This window comes from Physeter macrocephalus, chromosome 8 (genome assembly GCF_002837175.3).
Source record: "Physeter macrocephalus isolate SW-GA chromosome 8, ASM283717v5, whole genome shotgun sequence".
NCBI classification, from domain to species: domain Eukaryota; kingdom Metazoa; phylum Chordata; class Mammalia; order Artiodactyla; family Physeteridae; genus Physeter; species Physeter macrocephalus.
This window is the reverse complement of record NC_041221.1, coordinates 13124053-13144753: the sequence shown is the minus strand read 5'-3', so window position 1 is coordinate 13144753 and position 20701 is coordinate 13124053. Positions and strand designations below refer to the sequence as shown.

Here is a 20701-nt window from a genome sequence, read left to right as displayed (position 1 = left end):
AGCGGCCATGGCTCACGGGCCCAGCCGCTCCGCGGCATGTGGGATCTTCCCGGACCGGGGCACGAACCCATGTCCCCTGCATCGGCAGGCGGACTCTCAACCACTGCTCCACCAGGGAAGCCCTGTTTGTCTTACAAAGTGTTTACTCACCATTATTTTTGAAAGATATTTTTGCTGGGTATGGGACTTGAGGTTTCATTACTTTAAAGATGTTGCCCGCTGTTCTCTGGTCCACATGGTTTCTTACCAGGAGTCTGCTGTCATTCTTACTTTTTCTTTCTACCTCAGGTTGTTTTTCCCCTCTTGTTGCTTCCAAGAATTTCTCTTTATCACTGGTTTTCAGACATTTGATTATGATGTGCCTTTACCTCTTGGATCTGTAGGTTTGTGGTTTACCTCAAATTTGAATATTTTAGGCCATTATATCTTCAAAATGTTTTTATGTCTTCCCCCTCCTCTCCTTCTAGGACTCCAATAACAAGCTTGATATTGTTCCACAGGTCACTGGTGCTTTTATTTTTTTCTTTCAATATTTTTCCCTCTTTGTGTGAGGGCAAAAGTTCATCGAAGAAAATTACAATATGAGGGAATTTGGTAGCTTTATGTTCTCCCTTGGGCTTGTGGCCATCCTCCTCCTCAAGAAGTACTTAGGAGCAGGCTGTCTGGGCATCCAGCTCACAGCGTCCTCTTCACATCCCTGCCACTGCTTCTCCCCACACTGCATCATCACAGGAAACAGAAACAGCTGCTGGCACAAGCCCTTATGTTTAAAATTTACTGCCCATAAACTAATCTTTCCAGAAAAATAACCCAAAAGGTAACTCTTGGAAAGATCTTTCAGATAAGATGCCTAAATTCTGTCAGACCATAGGTGTGTGATATTCCTCATGGCTGAAGGAAGTGCAACAGCCAGTCAAAGTTCTAGCAGCTACACATACCGAGCCCTTACTCTAGCCAGCACGTGCTTACGTGCGTTCTCTAATGCGTTCTCTCAAACCCTTTGATGTGGTGTGTGTCCTGATTTACTGACCAGGAAACCAAGGCTCAGAGAATGTGAAATCCTTACTTGCCAAGGCGGGGCAGTCAGGAAGGTACCATATTTGGTGTTCACATCCTGGCCCTCTGACTCCAAACCCTGAGCTTGTGTGTTTTCTCCTGGGCTATGCTGGCTTTATGATTTAAACCTACATTTAATTTGAAATGTGAAAACTGTGTGTGGCCTCCATTTAATAGATTATATACCATTTTGAGAAGTCTGTTTTCCAGTGGTATTGCTGTTATGGTTAGTAACATCTGCTTATTTTCATGTATTTTGACACGTGTTGAAGTGGGACTAATTTGGTTGTGATTCAGGCTCTGCATATGTGTCAGAGCTGACCCATCTGCCATGCAAGTATATTTTAGAAAAGGAGCAAATTCCTAGCTGGGCTAAGTAACCCTTTTTCCACTTCCCTCTGGGTGTGATCTGTTGTCTAAAGTATTGTGTCGAGAAAGTTGAGAAGTGATTTTGGAAAGAGGGAAATGAGGAATCTGTGTTGGAGTGTGATCCAGAAACAGATGAGCTGATGGAAGAAGCCAAGATGCTCACATCCATTTGGAGGGAGTTTTAATTGGTAAAGGTTGAAGTTATAACATGATTTTGGAAAGAAAAAATTAGAAATGTGATAAATGATTAGACATATTACGTTCCCAGATCTTTAAAATCCAACTAGAAACCACTCTCTAGGGAGCCTTTCCAGATATCCCACCCCCAAGACTGATCATTCCTTCTTTAGGGTCTCATGGTGGATATTACAAACAGACTCATATTCGTACTTTCTAATCTATTGCTTGTGAATGGCCTGGAACTATTTTATTGAAAAAAAATCCCAGAGTAGTTGAGAGAGTAGAGACTAGAGGTTGTATTTCTTTTGTCTCCCACAAAGTACACTGCTGGGGCTTGGCATCCCCTCTGCAGACTCTGTTGCTGAGCTGGGGGCTTTACCTGCCCCCACTGGTGATTCAGTGCTTTACCTGCCCCCCTCGTGGCTGGCGCCACGGGCAGGGTGCACTGAAGCTTGGAGCACTCGGGAAGCTCATATTTTACAGGTGTTCCTTGAGCACCGAGCCTGCCCTAAGAACTGGAGGTTCAGAAGCGAACAAGACAGAGCTCTTCCCTTGTGGAACTTATATTCAGGTGAAAGACTTGACAACCAGCAGAATGGCGGAGATCGTGTAATACAAATAAAGATGGGGTGGTGTGAGGGCCTCGAGGCACAAGGTGGGGCTGCTCTGTGGGCGTGTGAGTGCAGAGCTGAGTGAAGTGGGGGACAAGCCATCAGAGCTCTGCGCGCAGAGCGTCCCAGGCTGAGGAGGGGCAGTGGCAAGGCCCTGCCTGCGGTGGCCGTGGCCGTGAGAACGTCGGGGTGAAGCGGCAGTGTGGTGGAGAGGTGCGGCGGGTCAGGAAGGAGGTCAGGGAGGCCGTCGGGCCGGGTCCCCTGGGGCCTGGAGTGGGCTGTGAAGGCGGAGCAGGGCAGCCCTGGTCCAAGGGGCAGTCATGGGGCTCCATCTGGCTGCCGGGGCGGGGGCTGGGGGGCAGGTGCAGGGTGTGGGTGGGAGGTGTGGCGGCTGCGGGTAGCAGCAGCGGCGACGGTGATTGACGTGCGTGGATTTAGGGTCCATTTGGAGGGGAGGGGACTATGAGGGCGGGCGGGCCGGGGTGATGCTTGAGTTTGGGGCTGAGTAGCTGGGTCCCTGGTGGTGCTATTAGGAGGACCTGGGGAGGAACCAGTAGTTTGGTGCATGTGAAATTCGAGATGCCTGTTTGACCTTCAAAGGCAGGTGCGAAGTGCACGGTTGGGTTTCTGAGTTGAGTTCATGCAGAGACTGGGGCTGGAGACCACTCTGTGAGCCGTCATGGTGTAGGAAGCACGTGTGGCCCTAGCAGTGGACCGCGTCATCCCGGGAGGGAGAGGGCTCTGAGGGTGGGCCTGGGCCGCCCCAGCGTCTTCAGTGCAGGAGGAAGAGGTGGGGGAAGCAAAGGAGGCGCCGAGGGAGCACGACGGAAGCGGGACGAGGCGGGAGAACCCGGAGGACGCGGTGTCCTCGAGATCCCTGAAGACCGTGAGCCCGGAGCGACTGTGTCACACGCCCCGGAGCAGCCGAGCTGCAGTCGGGGGAGCCTGCGGGCCAGGAGGGGAGAGGACCCGGCTGGGGGCACTCGGGGGGAGCCTGAGGCTGGGTCGCCAGCGGCTCCGCAGCAGGGCTCACGACGAGCAGCCAGGTCAGCGTGGCCTGACTCAGTGCACACCGGTGTCAGGGTGCTTATGCAGACGTGGCGTCGGCGTCTAAGGCGGTGGCACCGATGTTCGGGAATGGCTCACAGACTGGCTCTGAAGGCAATTCCAGGAGGCATTCCAGAAGCCTTCTGAGCAGTGACGGTATTTCTGGAACGAAGCTGAAGCCCTCCCAGCTCACTCCTTCGGTGGAGAGCAGGCTCTGGGTTGTGAGAGTTCTGGAACTTGGTAGAATGGTGCCTTTCCTTGCTCTGAGGTGCCCTGGAGATGCCCTGTCTGGGAGGGAGAGCCAGCTCCTGGAGCCAGGGAGTGGGCAGCTGCTGACCCCCAGCCTCTCCTGCCATGTTGAACTATATTGACGGAGGGACCGGTTTCCTTCTGTTTGGTTTTGTCGCATTCGGTAGATTAGATTTTCGTGGAGAGGAATTAAAAATCAAATTATATTTTAATTGTTCTTGTAATTTAACAGGATTCTATGGTCAAACCTTTTGTAGTCACCTTGAAATTCGTGTCTTATCAAGCTCTCTTTTTATAGTTTACTCCAAACAAGCCAAAGCACGCTCGCCCTTCCTTTTTCCTTGCTCGCTCGTCCCGATGACTGCTCATTTCCCCAGGCTCCCCAGGCGTGTAGGCTTGTCTTTCACCCGCTGTCGAGGGAAGACCAGGGCAAGGTGCTGGGCTCTCAGAGCTCATGTGCTGGTGGAGCCAGGCGGCAGGAGGGTGCTGCAGCTGGAGGGTGCTGAGATGCCCGCCAGGAGGAAAAGTGTTTGCTCGCTGGTTTATGTTAGAGTGATAAAGGGACTCAAATGCTGTTTCAGGATGAGGCTTTTGTGGCGATATTAAATGTCATGAATCTGATCTGTCTTAACGGTTAAGGCTCAATAACTATCTCCTGGTTAGAGAATCAGAGAATAAGTTTTGGTTGATTTGTGAAGATGGAGTTTGTTTAATTTTGATGGGATTTTTTCCTTGATCCAGTGAATTCCTCCTTTACCACAGAGACGTAATGGTAGAGAAATGCTCAGTGTCGTTTCTCTTACGAGTTGCCTACGTTTGCATTTAGGTGAGGGCTGGTGGTGCTGTGAGCACTGAGAGGTGTCACCGGCTGACGCTGGGGGCGCAGTGCAGGGATGGCCAGAAAGGTTCATAGAGGACGTGAGACAGTAAAAGAGTCTCTAACATGCTCACTTGTCACTTGGAACAAATAGTGTACACGGCACGAATTGAGTTACTCCTGCTTAGATTTTAGTTGATGACACTGGTGGCCTTAGAGATATTTGTACCTAATGGTTTAATATTCAAGGCACCTATTTCTTTAACTTAAGGAAAAAAGGCCTACAGGCAACAAAGGAAAACCAAGTAAGTATTTCATTTCTTGGCTGGCTGAGCTGCTGCATGGCATGTAGCTTATTTTGAAGGCATGTTTGGCATTATTTCTTTTCAGAATCTGTCCACGGTCAGACTTGGGTCTAATAGACAGTCACTCTGGGCCATGCTCCCAGGAGCAGAGGCCCCTCTGCAGGGTATGAACCATGGCTCTCCTGCCTGCCTGGGAGACTGGATGCACTTTGTATACAGTGGGACTCATTGTGGTGCAGGTGCATCTCTGCGGACCAGCAAGCTTTGCACAGCACATGTGCTGGGTACTCAGGTACAGCATCAGCCAGTCTGCAGAGACTCCCAGTGAGTATCTGGGGTGCGCAGAGCACTGGCTCTGGGTCTGTGAGGGGTTACTGCCTTGTCTCCCACGTTCAAGAAATTTGCAGGGAACGTGTATTAGGGTTCTCCAGATCAATGGAACCAGTAGGATGGCTAGATCGATAGATAGGAGGAGATTTATATGGAGGCCAAGAAGTCCCATGATCTGCTGTCTGCAAGCCAGAGAACCAGGAAAGCCAGTGCTGTAGTTCAGTCCCAAGTCCAAAGGCCCGAGGACCGGCAGCACCATGTCCAGGGGCAGGAGAAGATGGACGTCCCGCTCAAGCAGACAGAGCGGATTCAGCCTTCCTCTCTGCCTTTTTTTCCTATCCAGGCCTTCAGTGAATTGTTGATGCCACCCACGCTGGTGAGAGTGATCTTCTTTACTTGGTCTGTGGATTCGAATGCCGATTTCTTCCAAGGAAACCCTTGCAGACACACTCAGAAATAATGTTTTGCCAGCTCTGGGCATCTCTTAGCCTGGTCGATTTGACACGTAGAATTGACCATCACAGAAGGCAAGATTTAAAAGAACTAATTTGAGATGGTACAGAGTACTTGATGAGATGCTGACGATAACTAACATTTCTGAGTGCTTGCTCTGTGCCAGGCCTTCTCCTGAGCTTGTTACATGCATTTCACTATATCATCCCCTCACCGGCCCTGTGAGGCCACTTCTAATGCCACCCAGGGATCAAGCGGTCAGGCTGGGACCTGAGCCAGGCAGTGGCACTCCCAGCAGAGCAGGGGTCCAGGGAGGAGAGGTATCTGTGTGGGCCCGAGTGGGTAGGCGGGGTGGACCGCAGGAGTTGGAGGCCCTGGGAAGAGCGTCCTCTGGATTGACTTTGGCAAGTTGTTATTTTTCTTTCTCTCCCCCTCCTTTTGCCTTCTCCCCTTTCTTCCTCTTTCCCTTCCTTCCTTTATCAAAATAAGTTTAACAAGTGTAACATATTTAGAGACGAGTACACAAAACATACAGGCCAAGCTGAGAGAATTGTTGCAAGGAGCACTTATTAAAACCTCCCAGGCTGAGGAGTGGGAAGTCGCCAGCACGCTGGGATCCCTTTGTCCCTCCTGTGACCCCTACTGCTCCCTCCTCCATTGAACGTGACTCAGTGGAGTCTCATGTTTTGTGTCGGCATCCCCATTTACGTCTTGTTTATAGGTTCCTGGTGCTGTTGCCTGTTCATTGCCGTATCGCCACTAGGTGCCTGTAGCACCCCCGCCCCCAGTTGTGACAACCAAACATGTTCCCTGCAGGGCTAAGTGCCCCGCCCCGGTTGAGAACCACTGCTGTATAATATTTCATTATATGAGTTTATCCATTTACCATTTGGTTTGGACACTTGACTTGTTTCAGGTTTGGGGGTTTTACAAATAATGCTGCACCAAAAATTCTTGTGCCTGTCTCTGGTAAACGTGCATATTTTCCTGTTGGGTGTCTATTTAAAAAAATGGAAGTTTCAGGACTTCCTTGGTGGTCCAGTGGTAAAGAATCCACCTTCCAATGCAGGGGACATGGGTTTGATCCCTGGCTGGGGAACTAAGATCCCACGTGCCACGGGACCCCTAAGCCGGCGCACCACAACTACTGAGCTTGCGCGCCTCAACGAGAGAGCCTGCGTGCCACAAACTACAGAGCCCACATGCTCCGGAGTCTGCATGCTACAACTACAGAGCCCATGTGCCCTGGGGCCCACGCACTACAACTAGAGAGAGAAAACCCACACGCCACAACTAGAGAGAAGCCCGAGTGCCGCAAAGAAGAGGCTGTGCACCGTAAGGAAAGGTCCCGCAGGTTGCAGCTAAGACCCGACGCAGCCAAAACAGTAAGGAAAATAGATAAATAAAATCAATAAATATTTTTTAAAAAATAATGGAAGTTTTGATCCATGGAAGTGTGTGTCTTCAACTCTATAGCTTGTGCAGGGCTGTTTTCCAAGATGGTTGCGCCCAGTGTAAATTTGACCGACAACATGTTAGCCTTCTGGCTCCTTTCCATTCTCACCACCCCTACTATTGTCAGCCTTCTTCACCTTAGCCTGTCTGACGGGGGTTATTTTATTGTGGTTTTTTTTTTTTTTCTTTGTAAATTTATTTATTTTAGGCTGCGTTGGGTCTTCGTTGCTGTGCACGGGCTTTCTCTAGTTGTGGTGAGCAGGGGCTACTCTTCGTTGCGGTGCACGGGCTTCTCATTGCAGTGGCTTCTCTTGTTGCGGAGCACGGGCTCTAGGCGCACAGGCTTCAGTAGCTGTGGCACTTGGGCTCAGTAGCTGTGGCTCGCGGGCTCTAGAGCGCAGGCTCAGTAGTTGTGGCGCACAGGCTTAGTTGCTCCGCGGCATGTGGGAATCTTCCCAGACCAGGTCTCAAACCTGTGTTCCCTGCATTAGCAGGCAGATTCTTAACCACCGCGCCACTAGGGAAGCCCTATTTGATTGTGGTTTTATTTTATTTTTTTAATTTAAAAAATTTTATTCCAGTTTTATTAAGATGTAGTTGACATACAGCGCTGTATAAGTTTAAGGTATACAGCATAATGATTTGACTTACATCCATCATGAAATGATTACAGTAAGTGTAGTGAACATCCATCGTCTCATACAGATACAAAATTAAAGAAATAGAAAAAAAATGTTTCCTTACGATGAGAACTCTTAGGAATTTCTCTCTTAACTTCCATATATAGCATACAGCAGTATAAATTATACTTATCATGTTGTACATCATATCCCTAGTACTTATTTATCCTGTAACTGGACGTTTGTACTTTTGACCACCTTCGTCCAATTCCCCCTTCCTGTACTCCCTGCCTCTGGTAACCACAGATCTGATCTTTTCTATGAGTTTGTTTTTGAAGTATAATTGAGGAGACAAAATTTCTAAGATCTCTTATGGCTGAAATGTCTTTATTTTACCTCACCTATAATACTCAGAGTTTGGCTGGGTATAGAATTCCAGGTTAGAATTACTTTTTATTTCTGAATTTTGAAAGTTATATTCCATTATCTTCTAATGTCCAGTGCCTGAAAAGTTTTGGTTCCTGATTCTTTGTATATGGTGTGTTTTCCCTCTAGAAACTTGTAGAATTTTCTCTTTGTTTCATTTTCTGAACTTAAATTTTATGTTGATATGCCTGCTGTATTAGATGTAACTTTTATCAATTTTGCTGGAAACTGAAAGGGACCTTTCAGGTTAGAAACATATCTTTTGATTCTAGGAATCTTTAAAAAATTATTTTGAATTACTGAATCATTATAGAGTGACCTCTTCCTGTCTGCTGACACAGTTTTCTCTTTCTGGAATATCTAATATTTGGTGTTGGGCCTCTCTTCTTTTTCTCCTATTGTTCATCTCTTTGCTTATTTTTTTTAATCTTTTGTGAAAAATTCTATTGATGAAGATAAACAAACTTGAATAAATGGAAAATAAATCCTTTTTTGGCTGAGAAGATTCTATATTGTAAAGCTGACACTTTTCCCCAGTATGTCAAATAAAAATACTGATTGGGGAAGTCCTAGCCACAGCAATCAGATAGGAAAAAGAAATAAAAGGAATCCAAATTGGAAAGGAAGAAGTAAAACTGTCACTGTTTGCAGATGACATGATGCATGTACACAGAAAAGACACCACCAAAAAACTACTAGAACTCATCAATGAATTTGGTAATGTTGCAGGATACAAAATTAATATACAGAAATCTATTACATTTCTATACAAGGAACTATAGGAAAGATAAATTAAGGGAACAATCTCATTTACAATCACAGCAAAAAGAATAAAATACTTAGGAATAAAATGAAGGAGGTAAAAGACCTGTACACTGAAAACTGTAAGACACTAATGAAAGAAATTGACGATGACACAAACAGTTGGGAATGATATACCATGTTAATGGATTGGAAGAATTAATATTGTTAAAATTTCCATGCTGTCCAAGGCAAGCTACAGATTCAGTGCAATCCCCATCAAGATTGCCGATGGCATTTTTCACAGAACTAGAGCAAATAATTTTAAAATTTGTATGGAAACAGAAAGACCCTGAATAGCCAAAACAATCTTGAGAAAGAAGAATGGAGCTGGAGGAATCATACTCCCTGACTTCAGACTTTATTAAAAATCTACTGTAATCAAAACAGTATGGTACTGGCACAAAAAGAGACACATCAATGGAACAGAATAGAGAACCCAGAAGTAAAGCCACACACTTATGGTCCATTTATCTATGACAAAGGAAGCAAGAATATAAAATGGGGAAAAGACAATCTCTTCAATAAGTAGTGCTGGGAAAACTGGACAGCTACATGTAAAAGAATGAAATTAGAATATTTTCTTATGCCATATACAAAAATAAACTCAAAATGGGTTAAAAACCTAAATGTAAGACTGGAAACCATGAAACTCCTTGAAGAAAACATAGGCAGAACTCTCTTTGACATAAATAATAGTAGTATTTTTTTGGATCTGGCTCTTAAGGCAAAGGAAACAAAAGCAAAAACACCCTGAATGGTACCTAATTAAACTTAAAAGCTTTTGCTCAGCAAAGGAAACTGTTGACAAAATGAAAAGACAACCTATTGAATGGGAGAAAATATTTGCAAATGATATGACTAATAAGGGATTAAATCCAAAATATATAAACAGCTCATACAACTCAATATCAAAACACAAAGAACCCAATTAAAAAATGGGCAGAAGACCTGAATAGACATTTTTCCAAAGAAGACATACAGATGGCCAAGAGGCCCATGCAAAGATGCTCAGCATTGCTAATCATCAGAGAAGTGCAAACCAAACCACAATGAGCTATCACCTCACACCTGTCAGAATAGCTATTATCAAAAAGACCACAAATAACAGATGTTGGTGGGGATGTGGAGAAAGGGGAATTCTTGTATGCTTGCTGGGAATATAAATTGGTGCAGCCACTGTGGAAAACAGTATGGAGGTGCCTCAAAGCTAAAGATATTGGGTTGGCCAGAAAGTTCGTTCAAACAAACGAACGAACTTTCTGGCCAACCCAATAGAACCAGCCCATGATCCATTCCACTGCTGAGTATATATCTGAAGAAAACAAAAGCACTAATTCAAAAAGATATATGCATCCCAGTGTTCATAGCATCATTCTTTACAGTAGCCAGGATATGGAAGCAACGTAAGTGTCCATCAACAGATGAAAGAATAATGAAGATGTGGTGTGTGTGTATATATATATATATACACAGTGGAATGAAATTTTGCCATTTGCAAAAACATGGATGGATCTGGAGGGCATTATGATTAGTGAAGTAAGTCAGACAGAGAAAGACAAATACTGTTTTATCACTTATATGTGGAGTCTAAAAAATACAACAAATGAATGAATATAGCAAAACAGAAACAGACTCACAGATATATAGAAAAGAATAGTGGTTGCTAGTGGGGAGAGGGGCAGGTTAGGGGCAAGATAGGCATAGGGTTTAAAAGGTACAAACTACTATGTATAAAATAAATAAGCTACAAGGATATATTTTACATCACAGGGAATATAGCCAATATTTTATAATAACTTTAAATAGAGTATAATCTATAAAAATTTGAATCACTATGTTGTACACCTGAAACTAATATTGTAAATCAACTATACCTCAATAAAAAAATTCTTCAAATTTTTTTTAAAAAGGACAAACACTGGAAAAAATGCCAATAGGAATTTTTTTCTCTAAAAGAGATTTAGTTATTTATTTTTTATGGGTTTATAACATTATATGTTTCACGTGTACAAATTTATATTTTGACTTCTGCATACACTACAGTGTGCCCACCACCAAAAGTTTAGTTTCCATCTGTCACCATACAGTTGACCCTCTTTACCCATTTTTCTCTTCCCCACCCACTTCCCCTCTGGTAACCACTACTCTGTTCTCTGTATCTATGTGTTTGTTTTTGTTTGGTTTGGTTTGTTCATTTAAAAATTTGCACATATGAGAGAAATTGTACAGTATTTGTCTTTGTCTGACTTATTTCACATAGCATAATACCCTAAAGGTCCATCTATATTGTCTCAAATGGCAAGATTTCATCTTTTTTTTTATGGTTGGGTAGTGTTGCATTGTGTGCGTGTGTATATTTATACACACACACACACACACACACACACACACACACACACACACACATATATACACACACACCCCACATCTTATTTATCCATTCATCCATCAGTGGACACTTAGGTTTCCATATCTTGGCTAATGTAAATAATTCTGTGATGAACATAGGAGTTCAGATATCTTTTCAAATTAGTGTTTTCATTCTTTGGATAAATACCCAGGAGTGGACTAGCTGGGTCATTTGGTAGTTCTATTCTTAGAAATTTTTTGAGGAACCTCCATACTGTTTTCCATAGTGGCTGCACCAGTTTATATTCCCACCAACAGTACGTGAGAGTTACTTTTCTCTACATCCTCCCAACACTTACTTCTTGCCTTTTTGATAATAACCATTCTAACAGGCACAAGGTGGTATCTCATTTTGGTTTTGATTTGTGTTTCCCTAATAATTAGTGATGTTGAACATCTTTTCATGTGCCTATTGGCCATCTGTATGTCTTCTTTGGAAAAATGTCTGTTCAGCTCCTCTGCCTATTTTTAAATCAGGTTTTTATGTGTGTAAGTATGTGTGTTATATTCAGTTGTATGAGTTCTTTATATATGTTGGATATTAACCACTTATCAGATATATGCTTTGCATATATCTTCTCCATTTGGTTGGTTGCCTTTTCTTTTTGTTGATGGTTTCCTTTGCTATGCATACGTTTTTAGTTTGATGTAGTCCCATTTGTTTATTTTTGCTTTTGTTCCTTTTGCCTGAGGAGACATGTTCAGAAAGATATTGCTAAGGCCAATGTCAAAGAATGTACTGTGTTTTTATTTTCTAGGAGTTTTGTGGTTTGAGGTCTTACATTCAAATCTTTAAGCCATTTTGAATTGATTGTTGTGTGTTGTGTGAGATAGTGGTCTAGTTTCATTCTTTTGCATATGGCTGTCCAATTTTCCTAACACTACTTATTGAAGAGGCTATCCTTTCTCCGTTTTATGTTTTTTGCTCCTTTGTTGTAAATTAATTTTCCATATTATGTGTGGATTTATTTCTGGGCTCTCAGTTCTGTTCCATTGATCTGTATATCCATTGATTTTCTGCCCAAACCGTACTGTTGTGATTACTATAGCTTTGTAACATAATTTGAAATCAGGGAATGTGATACTTCCAGCTTTTTTCTTTTTCTCAGGATTGCTTTAGCTATGCAGGGTCTTTTGTGTTTCCATAAAAGTTTTACGATTGTTTATTCTATTAATGTGAAAAGTGTCATTAGAATTTTGATAGGAATTGCTTTAGGTAATATGGACATTTTAACAATGTATAACATTCCATTCCATGAGCATGGGATATCTTTCCACTTCTTTGTGTCTTCTTCAGTTCCTTTCAACAGTGTCTTATAATTTTCAGCGGACAGGTCTTTCATCTCCTTGGTTAAATTTATTTCTAGGTATTTTATTCTTTTTGTTGAGATTGCAGATGGGATTGTTTTCTTAATTTTTCTTTCTGATAGCTTGTTCTTAGTGTAAAGACACCCAACAGATCTTTTAATATTGATTTTATACCCTGGAACTTTACTATATTTGTTTATTATTTCTAACAGTTTTTTTTTTTTTTGGTGGAATCTTTAGGGTTTTCTCTATATAAAATCATTTTTCTGCAAACAGTGACAGTTTTATTTCTTCCTTTCCAAACTGAATGCCTTTTATTTTCTTTACTTGCCTAATTGCTCTGGCTAGGACTTCCAATAGCATGGTGAATAAGAGTGGTGAGAGTGGGCATCCTTGTCTTTTTCCTGATCTTAGAGAGATAGCTTTCGGTTTTTCACCCATGAGTATGATGTTAGCTATGGGTTTGTCATAGGCCTTTGTTATGTTGAGTTATGTTCCGTCTCTACCCATTTTATTGAGAGTTATTATCGTAAGTTAATGTTGAATCTTGTCAAGTGCTTTTTCTGCATCTACTGAGATGATCATATGATTTGTACCTTTCATTTTATTAATGGCAGGTAACACATTGATTGATTTGCAGGTGTTGCACCATTCTTACATCCCTGGAATAAATCCCACTTGATTGTGGTGTACGATCCTTTTAATGTATTTTTTGTATTTAGTTTGTTAATATTTTATAGAGGATTTTTGCATCTGTGTTTATCAGAATATTGGCTTGCAGTTTTCTTTTTTGTGTTGTCCTTGCCTGGTTTTGATATCAGGGTAATATAGGCTTCATAAAATCAGTTAGGAGGCATTCCCTCCTCCCCAGTTTTCTGGGAAGTGTTTGCATCCCTTTGTCTTTTTGTACCACTTCTGAGAGATTTCCTCTACTTTATTTTCCATACTGCCTATTGAAGTCTTCATCTCTACTATTGTGCACTTAATTTCCAGCTGCCTTGTTTTTTTTGGAATTAAAAAAATAACATCCCATTCCTGCTTAATGGATAAAACAGCTTTTAAAAAAATCTCCTTGAGGAGGAGATTAATAAAGTTTAAAAAAAGTTATCTTCTCATTGCTTAGTCTTTCTTTTGCCCTCCTTTTGTTTTTGTTGAAAATGATAATTATCTTCTTCTCAGGTGTCTGGTAATACATCGTTTTTTGCTAGTGTTTAAGGGTGGGATTTATAATGCCGATTGGAAGCCCTGAGCATGTGAGTGGGGCTTGTGAACTTCACTGTAGTGTGACCTGGCTCAGCCATTCTCAGCCATTCACTGGGAACCCACAGGTCAGTATCTTTAGATGTTTCCTCTTGGGTTGCTCAGATTGCCCAGAGAAGACTCATCCAACTCTACAAACGGAGAAGGGGAAGAAGGAGCATCTTAGAATTTGTGGGTATGTTTTAGCTTAATCCAGTGTGTTTTCCAGACAGAACCTCCATCTTCAATTGTGCCTAATGTCCCCTGCTCCAGAGATTCTTTTTTTGAACGAATCTTAGTAGTTTATGTCTTCCAAGCAGTTTGTCCATTCCATCCAAGTTGCAAAATTTATGGGCACAAATTTGTTCATAATATTCCCTTATTATTCCTTTAATATCTGTAGGTTCTATAGTGATTTCTCCTCTTTCATTCCCCAAATTTTAATCTGTGTCTGTCTTTTCTTCCTTCCCCCTTTCCTTGTTTAGCCTGGCTAGAGTTTTATCAATTTTATAGATTTTTTTTAACAGGGTCACCTTTTGGGTTTACTGTTTTTTCCCCAGTTGTTTTTTATTTGTCCTCATTTGTATTGATTTCTGCTCTTTATAATTACCTTCCTTTGGCATGTTTTGGGTTTGATTTTTTTCTTTTTTTTTTTTTTTTAAGATGAAAGCTAAGGTAACTAATTTGAGACCTTTGTTCTTTTCCAATATGAGCATTCACTGCTATAATTTCCCCTGATAAGCAGTGATTTAACTGCATCTATAAATTATGATACTGTGTTTTCATTTTCATTTCAATCAAAGTATTTCCTAGTTTTCCTTATGACTTCCTTCTTGATCCATACATTATTTAGAAGTGTGTTGTTTTATTTCCAGATATTTGGAGATTTTTTCACATATTTTTCTGTTATTTATTTTGTATTTCTGTTATTTTCTGTTATTTATTATGTATTTCTGTTATTTCTAACTTAATTCCTTGTGATCACAGAATGTACTTTGAATCCTTTTGAATGTATACTTGGTCAAGTTGGTTCATAGTGTTGTTCAGGGATTCTGTATCTTCACTGATTTTCTTTCTTTTTTAAAATCAGTGATGGAAATAAAAGTATTAAAGTTTCCAACCTCTGATTGTGAATTTATTTGCACTTGGATTTCTAGCATATTGTGCTTTGTTTCTCTTGAAACTCTGTTGTTAGGTACATACCTAATTAAGACTGTCATGTCTTTTTGATGCATTAACTTCTTTATAATTATACAATTATAATTATACAATTATAATCCCTCCTTATCCATGGTAATATTTTTTGTTCCGAAGTCCACCTTGTCTGATAATAATATAGGCTCTGCAGACTTCTTTTAATTAGTGTTTGCATGGCATAATTTTATTCTTTTATTTTTAACCTGTGTCTTTATATTTATCTCGGGTGTCTCGTAGACAATGTATAATTGGGTCTTGATGTTTTGTGCATTCTCTGTCTTTTAATCAATGTGTTTATACAGTTTTCATCTAATGTATATAGAAATACAGAAATATTTCTAGTTGTTTCTTTTTTCCTCTTTTTTGTCTGCTGTTGGATTGAGTATTTAATATTCTACTTTATTTGCACTGCTGGCTTATCATTTACCTTTTTAAAACTCTTTTTAGTATTTTCCCTAGGGTTTACAATACAATCTTTAATTAACTGTGATTAATTAATTATATTAATTAATCACAGTTAGTTGAAGATTTTCAACTGAAATATTAAAAATCTTTAAATAATATTGTACCACTTCAAGTATACTGCAAGAACCCTAAAACAGTGCTTTCCCATCTATTAATCATATTTTTTTCAGATTCCTTTTCTAATTGTTTCTAAATCTGGGTTATCTCTGAGTCTGGCTCTGCTGATTACTTTATTACTGCAGTGGGGTTTTGTTTCCCTTGCTTTGTCATTGTAATTTCTGATTGAGTGTTGGACATTGTGTGGAGGGCAGTAGAGCAAACTTTTCCTGTAATGAGCTAGCTATTAAATACTTTGAGCCTTGCGCGTCATGTGTGGTTTCTGTTGCATATTATTCTTCTGTTTTGTTTTCTTTTAAGATAACTCTTTAAAATGTAAGAACCAACCTTAGCTCACAGCCTGTGCAGAAACGGGTCCTGGGCTGGATTTGGCCCTTGGGCCGCAGGGCACCAACCTCTGCAGGAGAGAATGAGGTACATAGAGAGTGTTGACACCTCCTGTTCTGTGGGGCTGTCGGTGTGGGCGTTGGGCTGGTGTGGGTTTTGTCACTGTGGTGACCTCTGTGCCGCTGGTTTCCAGTCTTCTCCTTCCTTGTGCTGCGGTTGAGGACTGAGTTGCCAGAGTCCTTTGTCAGTCTCCACCCCCAGCTGCGGGCCTTCCCTTTGGGTCTGGGCCTTCCAAGAGGATGGAGGGGTTTCCTTCCATCCTCTTGCCCCTCCCGCTGCTGCCGTAGACTGCTTTTATTGGCCGCTGGGTGTTTGCTGGGCCGCTGGAGGACGCAGGGGAGTTCTCTGTTGTTTTGGTTCGGCTCCCATCCACCTGCATCTGAGTGGCGCCTTCGCCGTGATCCTGTCCTCCTCCCTGTGGCAGCCGCTCTGCCTGTGTCTTTGGCAGTTTTTGTGCCAGAGCAAGTTTCCTTCCCCTTCCCCCAAATAGGAGCACTTCAGCGGTCTGGGCCCGGGGCAGGGCAGGGTTTCTCCGCTCCCCGACACAGCAGTGTCCACTGAGCCCTGGTGGCTCTCGTTCAGTGGGGAGGGGCTCCGGGGGCCTTGGTGCTGTGGCAGCTCCCACTGAGGGTTTGCTCAGCCTACTCTCTCAGTCTACTTACTTCTTAAAAGGTTTTTCAAGTGTAGTGCTAAGAAGGAGGTACTGATTTTGAGTCTGGTTCCAATTACAATATCTAATCAAGAATCAGCGGCATGTTAAAGGCTCCCAGTAGAGAGACATGGTGAGGAGAATTGGATCCCTGGTGGTTAAAGGTTATAATTTGTGTTGGGCTGTTGTTTCAGTCCAGCTGCTTTTTTAGTGGTTGCTACAGTATATGCAGGGCTGCCAGGTTCTGTAACTCCAGAGAGCATTCACACGGAAAAACGGAATTCACTTTTGAGTGTTGCAGCTGTGACTTTGCGCAACTCGGCGGCCTGAAGAGATGCCGTATCTGTATGTGGTCTCTCAGGGCTTTGCTGCACTTGGAGTGAAAACGAAGTCATACCTCTTAAAACAATCTTATAACTGGGCAGAATTACAGAAAACTACATGAAAAGCCTTCATATTTTTAGTTCAGCATTTTAAAGTTATGTGATTGTAATATTTGAAGGTGGAATGTTAACTAGAGGATGACATTGTCATGCTCCTCTTATGAGCTAAGCTTTTACATCAAGAAGTGACACTGTTTGGGGTCAGTTCATAGTTTACTAAACTGTCACATCCATCATTCAGAGAGGCCAAGAACCCCTGAGGGGTGGATTCTGCTCCAAGGTCCCTGTAGAAGGTTTTATTCTAACCAGAAGTGTTACCTCTGTCCCCCTAGATCCAGACACAGAGGTGTGTCTTCATGTGCTGCGCCTTGTACAGTCTGTGGTTCTGGAGCCAGAAGTCTTCTCCAGGACGGCCTCGGAGTTCCGGAGTTCCCTGCCCCTGCAGCGCATCCTGGCCATGGCCAAGAGCCGCAACCCGCACCTGCAGGCCGTGGCCCAGGAGCTCCTGGAGGACCTGCGCACTCTGGAGCGTGATGCATAGGGGTGCTCAGCACCGGCGTCTTCTCCCTGGGTCCCCACTTTGTCTTCTAAAGCCACCAGCCGTGTGCAATGTGTTACAGATAGCAGATGTGTTGCCTAGAGATGGCTGTATATTGAGATGTATCTATCTGACTTGCTCCTGGAAGTGAACGTGCTTGTGGGTGGTTGGTTAATCTTGCCAGAGGTGAGCCTGAGAAAGGGTCCATTCTTCCACGAAGACACACGTGAGCTGCATCCGGAAGAGGGCCTTCTCAGAGCGACTCCTGCTGCCCAGGAGACCCTGAGACCTGTTGGTTCCCCACTAAAAGCAGAAGGTTGAATAACCGCCTACCCCGTTGGTCAGCATTTTCCTGAGATACCTTTCTTGAAAAACAATTCATTCGCTCTCTAATAATTATAATTAATTCCTCCCCCCAGTTCAAGTTTACCTTTATATCTTTCGGTGAACCTGCTATTTCAGATGATATTGGACATTTTAGTTCTATATTTTTGTGCCTCTTTCATTTCTGAGTAAAGAAAGTCAGAAGAATCATTGGTGTGCTACAACTATTGTTTTCTGAAATATTATCAACTTGATGTTAGGAAAGTATATATTACAATGCATACACGTGGTTGGTGGAAAAATCTCTCCTTACATTGTTCTGGGTCCTTTGGCTATAAGCTCAGGAGTCCAGTTTTTCATATAACAGTATCATGACAAGGGCCTCATACATTAGAGCACATGCAGCTGCTTGGAATTCTTTAAACAATGTGCACGGGCATGTGTACCAGGTCCCCTCACCATGTGTCCTTCTCAACTGCAGAGAACAGAGGAGGATGTGCTCCACTTCTCACAGGTGTCACGACGTGTGAGTGCGGCTCCGTCCCTGGCACTCCTTAGGGTCACAGCAGCGCGTGCTGTGTCCCTCAGGATGACGCTGCAGGCCCGTGGTCTCTGGGCATCCTGTAGGAGCAAAAACACTTGCAGGCGTCCCATACACATTTGTATGCTGTTTCTGCTGTGCGTGGCAGTTTGGAATAACTTCATGTTTCTTTTATAGGCAATGTGCAGTTTATGGCTGAGGCTGAATGAAGGCGCTTACAGGAAGGCACAGTTGCTTGAATTTCACGAGCCGACATATTGTGGAACCTGGCTCATCAGAACCAGAGAAATGTTGTAAAAGGCAGTTTAAAATTCACGGAGGCAGAAATTGGTCCATCTGTGCTGTGTGGCTCTGTAGGTCCTGTTGACTGGCAAATAAAATTGAGGGCGTTGTGTTTTTGTTCTTTTCTAGCATAGTATCATTTTCATTTTGGTTATTTGTTTGATAAGGTAACAGGAGATAAACTAGTATAATTAGTTGTGCTGCCTCTAGAAATGCAGGGTCTTTTTCCTGCCAAAGATGGGATCAGTGGCATATAGAGAAAAATGAAACCGGGCCAAACCCATGAATGTTGCATAGTTTAGGTAATTAGTAGATGGATGTGATTAAGAAGGATATGTTTTTTTTCCTCCTAATTTTAAAGTGCTAAGGATAGCAAGAGTTCTTATGAAAACTCCTTAAGCAAGAAACATATGTCATGTATATGGAATCTAAAAAAAATGGTTCTGAAGAAGCTAGGGGCAGGACAGGAATAAAGGTGCAGATGTAGAAAATGGACTCGAGGACATAGGGAAGGGGAAGGGTAAGCTGGGACAAAGTGAGAGAGTAGCACTGACATATAAACACTACCAAATGTAAAATAGATAGCTAGTGGGAAGCAGCCGCATAGCCCAGGGAGATCAGCTCGGTGCTTTGTGACCACCTAGAGGGGTGGGATAGGGAGGGTGGGAGGGAGGGAGATGCAAGAGGGAGGAGATATGGGGACATGTGTATATGTAGAGCTGATTCACTTTGTTATACAGCAGAAACTAACACACCATTGTAAAGCAATTATACTCTGATAAAGATGTGAAAAAAAAGAAACATGTCAAATACATGTTTTTGAATGTATATCACAGGAAAAGTACTTAAGGCCAATTTTAAGGAGTGACTAGCCTTTCTAATATTTTTGCTCTTCTTATGAAGGTCAAGGGGAAAATGGGTTCTTCACTTTTTTTGCATCTAAAGCTCTAAAGAAAACTCAGTTTAAAAAGTATGCATAAAAGCATGTACGTGGCAGTATCTGAGGTCTCTTGTGAATTTTAAAATCAGAAACAAAAATCAGGGACTTCCCTGGTGGTGCAGTGGTTAGGAATCTGCCTGCCAGTGCAGGGGACACGGGTTTGAGCCCTGCTCTGGGAAGATCCCACATGATGCGGAGCAACTGGGCCCGTGCGCCACAACTACTGAGCCTGCGCTCTAGAGCCCATGCTCTGCAACGAGACAAGCCACCGCAATGGTGGGAGGCCCGCGCACCACAACAAGGAGTGGCCCTGCTTGCTGCAACTAAAGGAGGCCCACGCGCAGCAACAGAGACCCAGTGCAGCCAAAAATAAATAAATTTATTTTTAAAAAACCCCAAATCAATAAAATGGTACATTTTTTTTAATAGATCTTTATCGGAGTGTAATTGCTTCACAATACCATGTTAGTTTCTGCTGCACAACAATGCGAATCAGCCATACGCATACACGTGTCCCCATATCCCCTCCCTCTTGAGCCTCCCTCCCACCCTCCCTATCCCACCCCTCTAGGTCATCGCAAAGCACCGAGCCCATCTCCCTGTGCTGTGCCGCTGCTTCCCACCAACCGACTATTTACATTCGGTAGTGTATATATGTCCATGCCACTCTCACTTCACCTCAGCTTCGCCCTCCCACCTGACCCAGCAATCCCACTGCTGGGCATATACCCTGAGAAAACCATAATTCAAAAAGGTACATATGTCTTTAAATTTAAATTTTAAAGAATTCCTTTTCTATTTATTAAGGAACTTTTTCTCCTTGGTGCTGTCAGTTTGTATGTAAAGGCATGAAACCTGCCATGTCAACAGCCAGACTTCACCCCCGCTCCTCTCACCCCCCAGTTGGTGATCAGGGCAGTTTCTTGCTGTTCAGTTTCTCGTTACCAGTCTAGTCTGTCTTCTGTGACGTCTAAGAGGAGCCCATCCTGCTAGGATGCAGGTCATTGTGTCTGCTGTCTGCTTGTGGCATGAACTGGGATAAGCCTAATGTTATAAGGAGTTCATCTCATCCCAGATACTTATATAGCCCCATGTTTATCGCTTATTCCAGAGAATTTTTTTTTTTTTTTTTTTTTTTTTTTTGTGGTACGCGGGCCTCTCACTGCTGTGACCTCTCCCGTTGCGGAGCGCAGGCTCAGC

The 20701-nt window shown here is 42.9% G+C and overlaps 1 protein-coding gene across 1 annotated transcript in view; it reads left to right on the top strand.

Annotated features, from left to right (window-relative positions):
• The window catches only part of HSF2BP (heat shock transcription factor 2 binding protein), a 105394-nt gene extending 86260 nt beyond the window's left edge, over window positions 1-19134 (top strand). Inside the window, exon 8 of the mRNA XM_028492694.2 lies at window positions 17209-19134. Coding sequence (XP_028348495.1) covers window positions 17209-17417 — 209 coding nt within the window. The 3' untranslated portion in view covers window positions 17418-19134. The remainder of the gene's footprint in view (window positions 1-17208) is intronic.
• Window positions 19135-20701: the final 1567 nt, after the last annotated feature.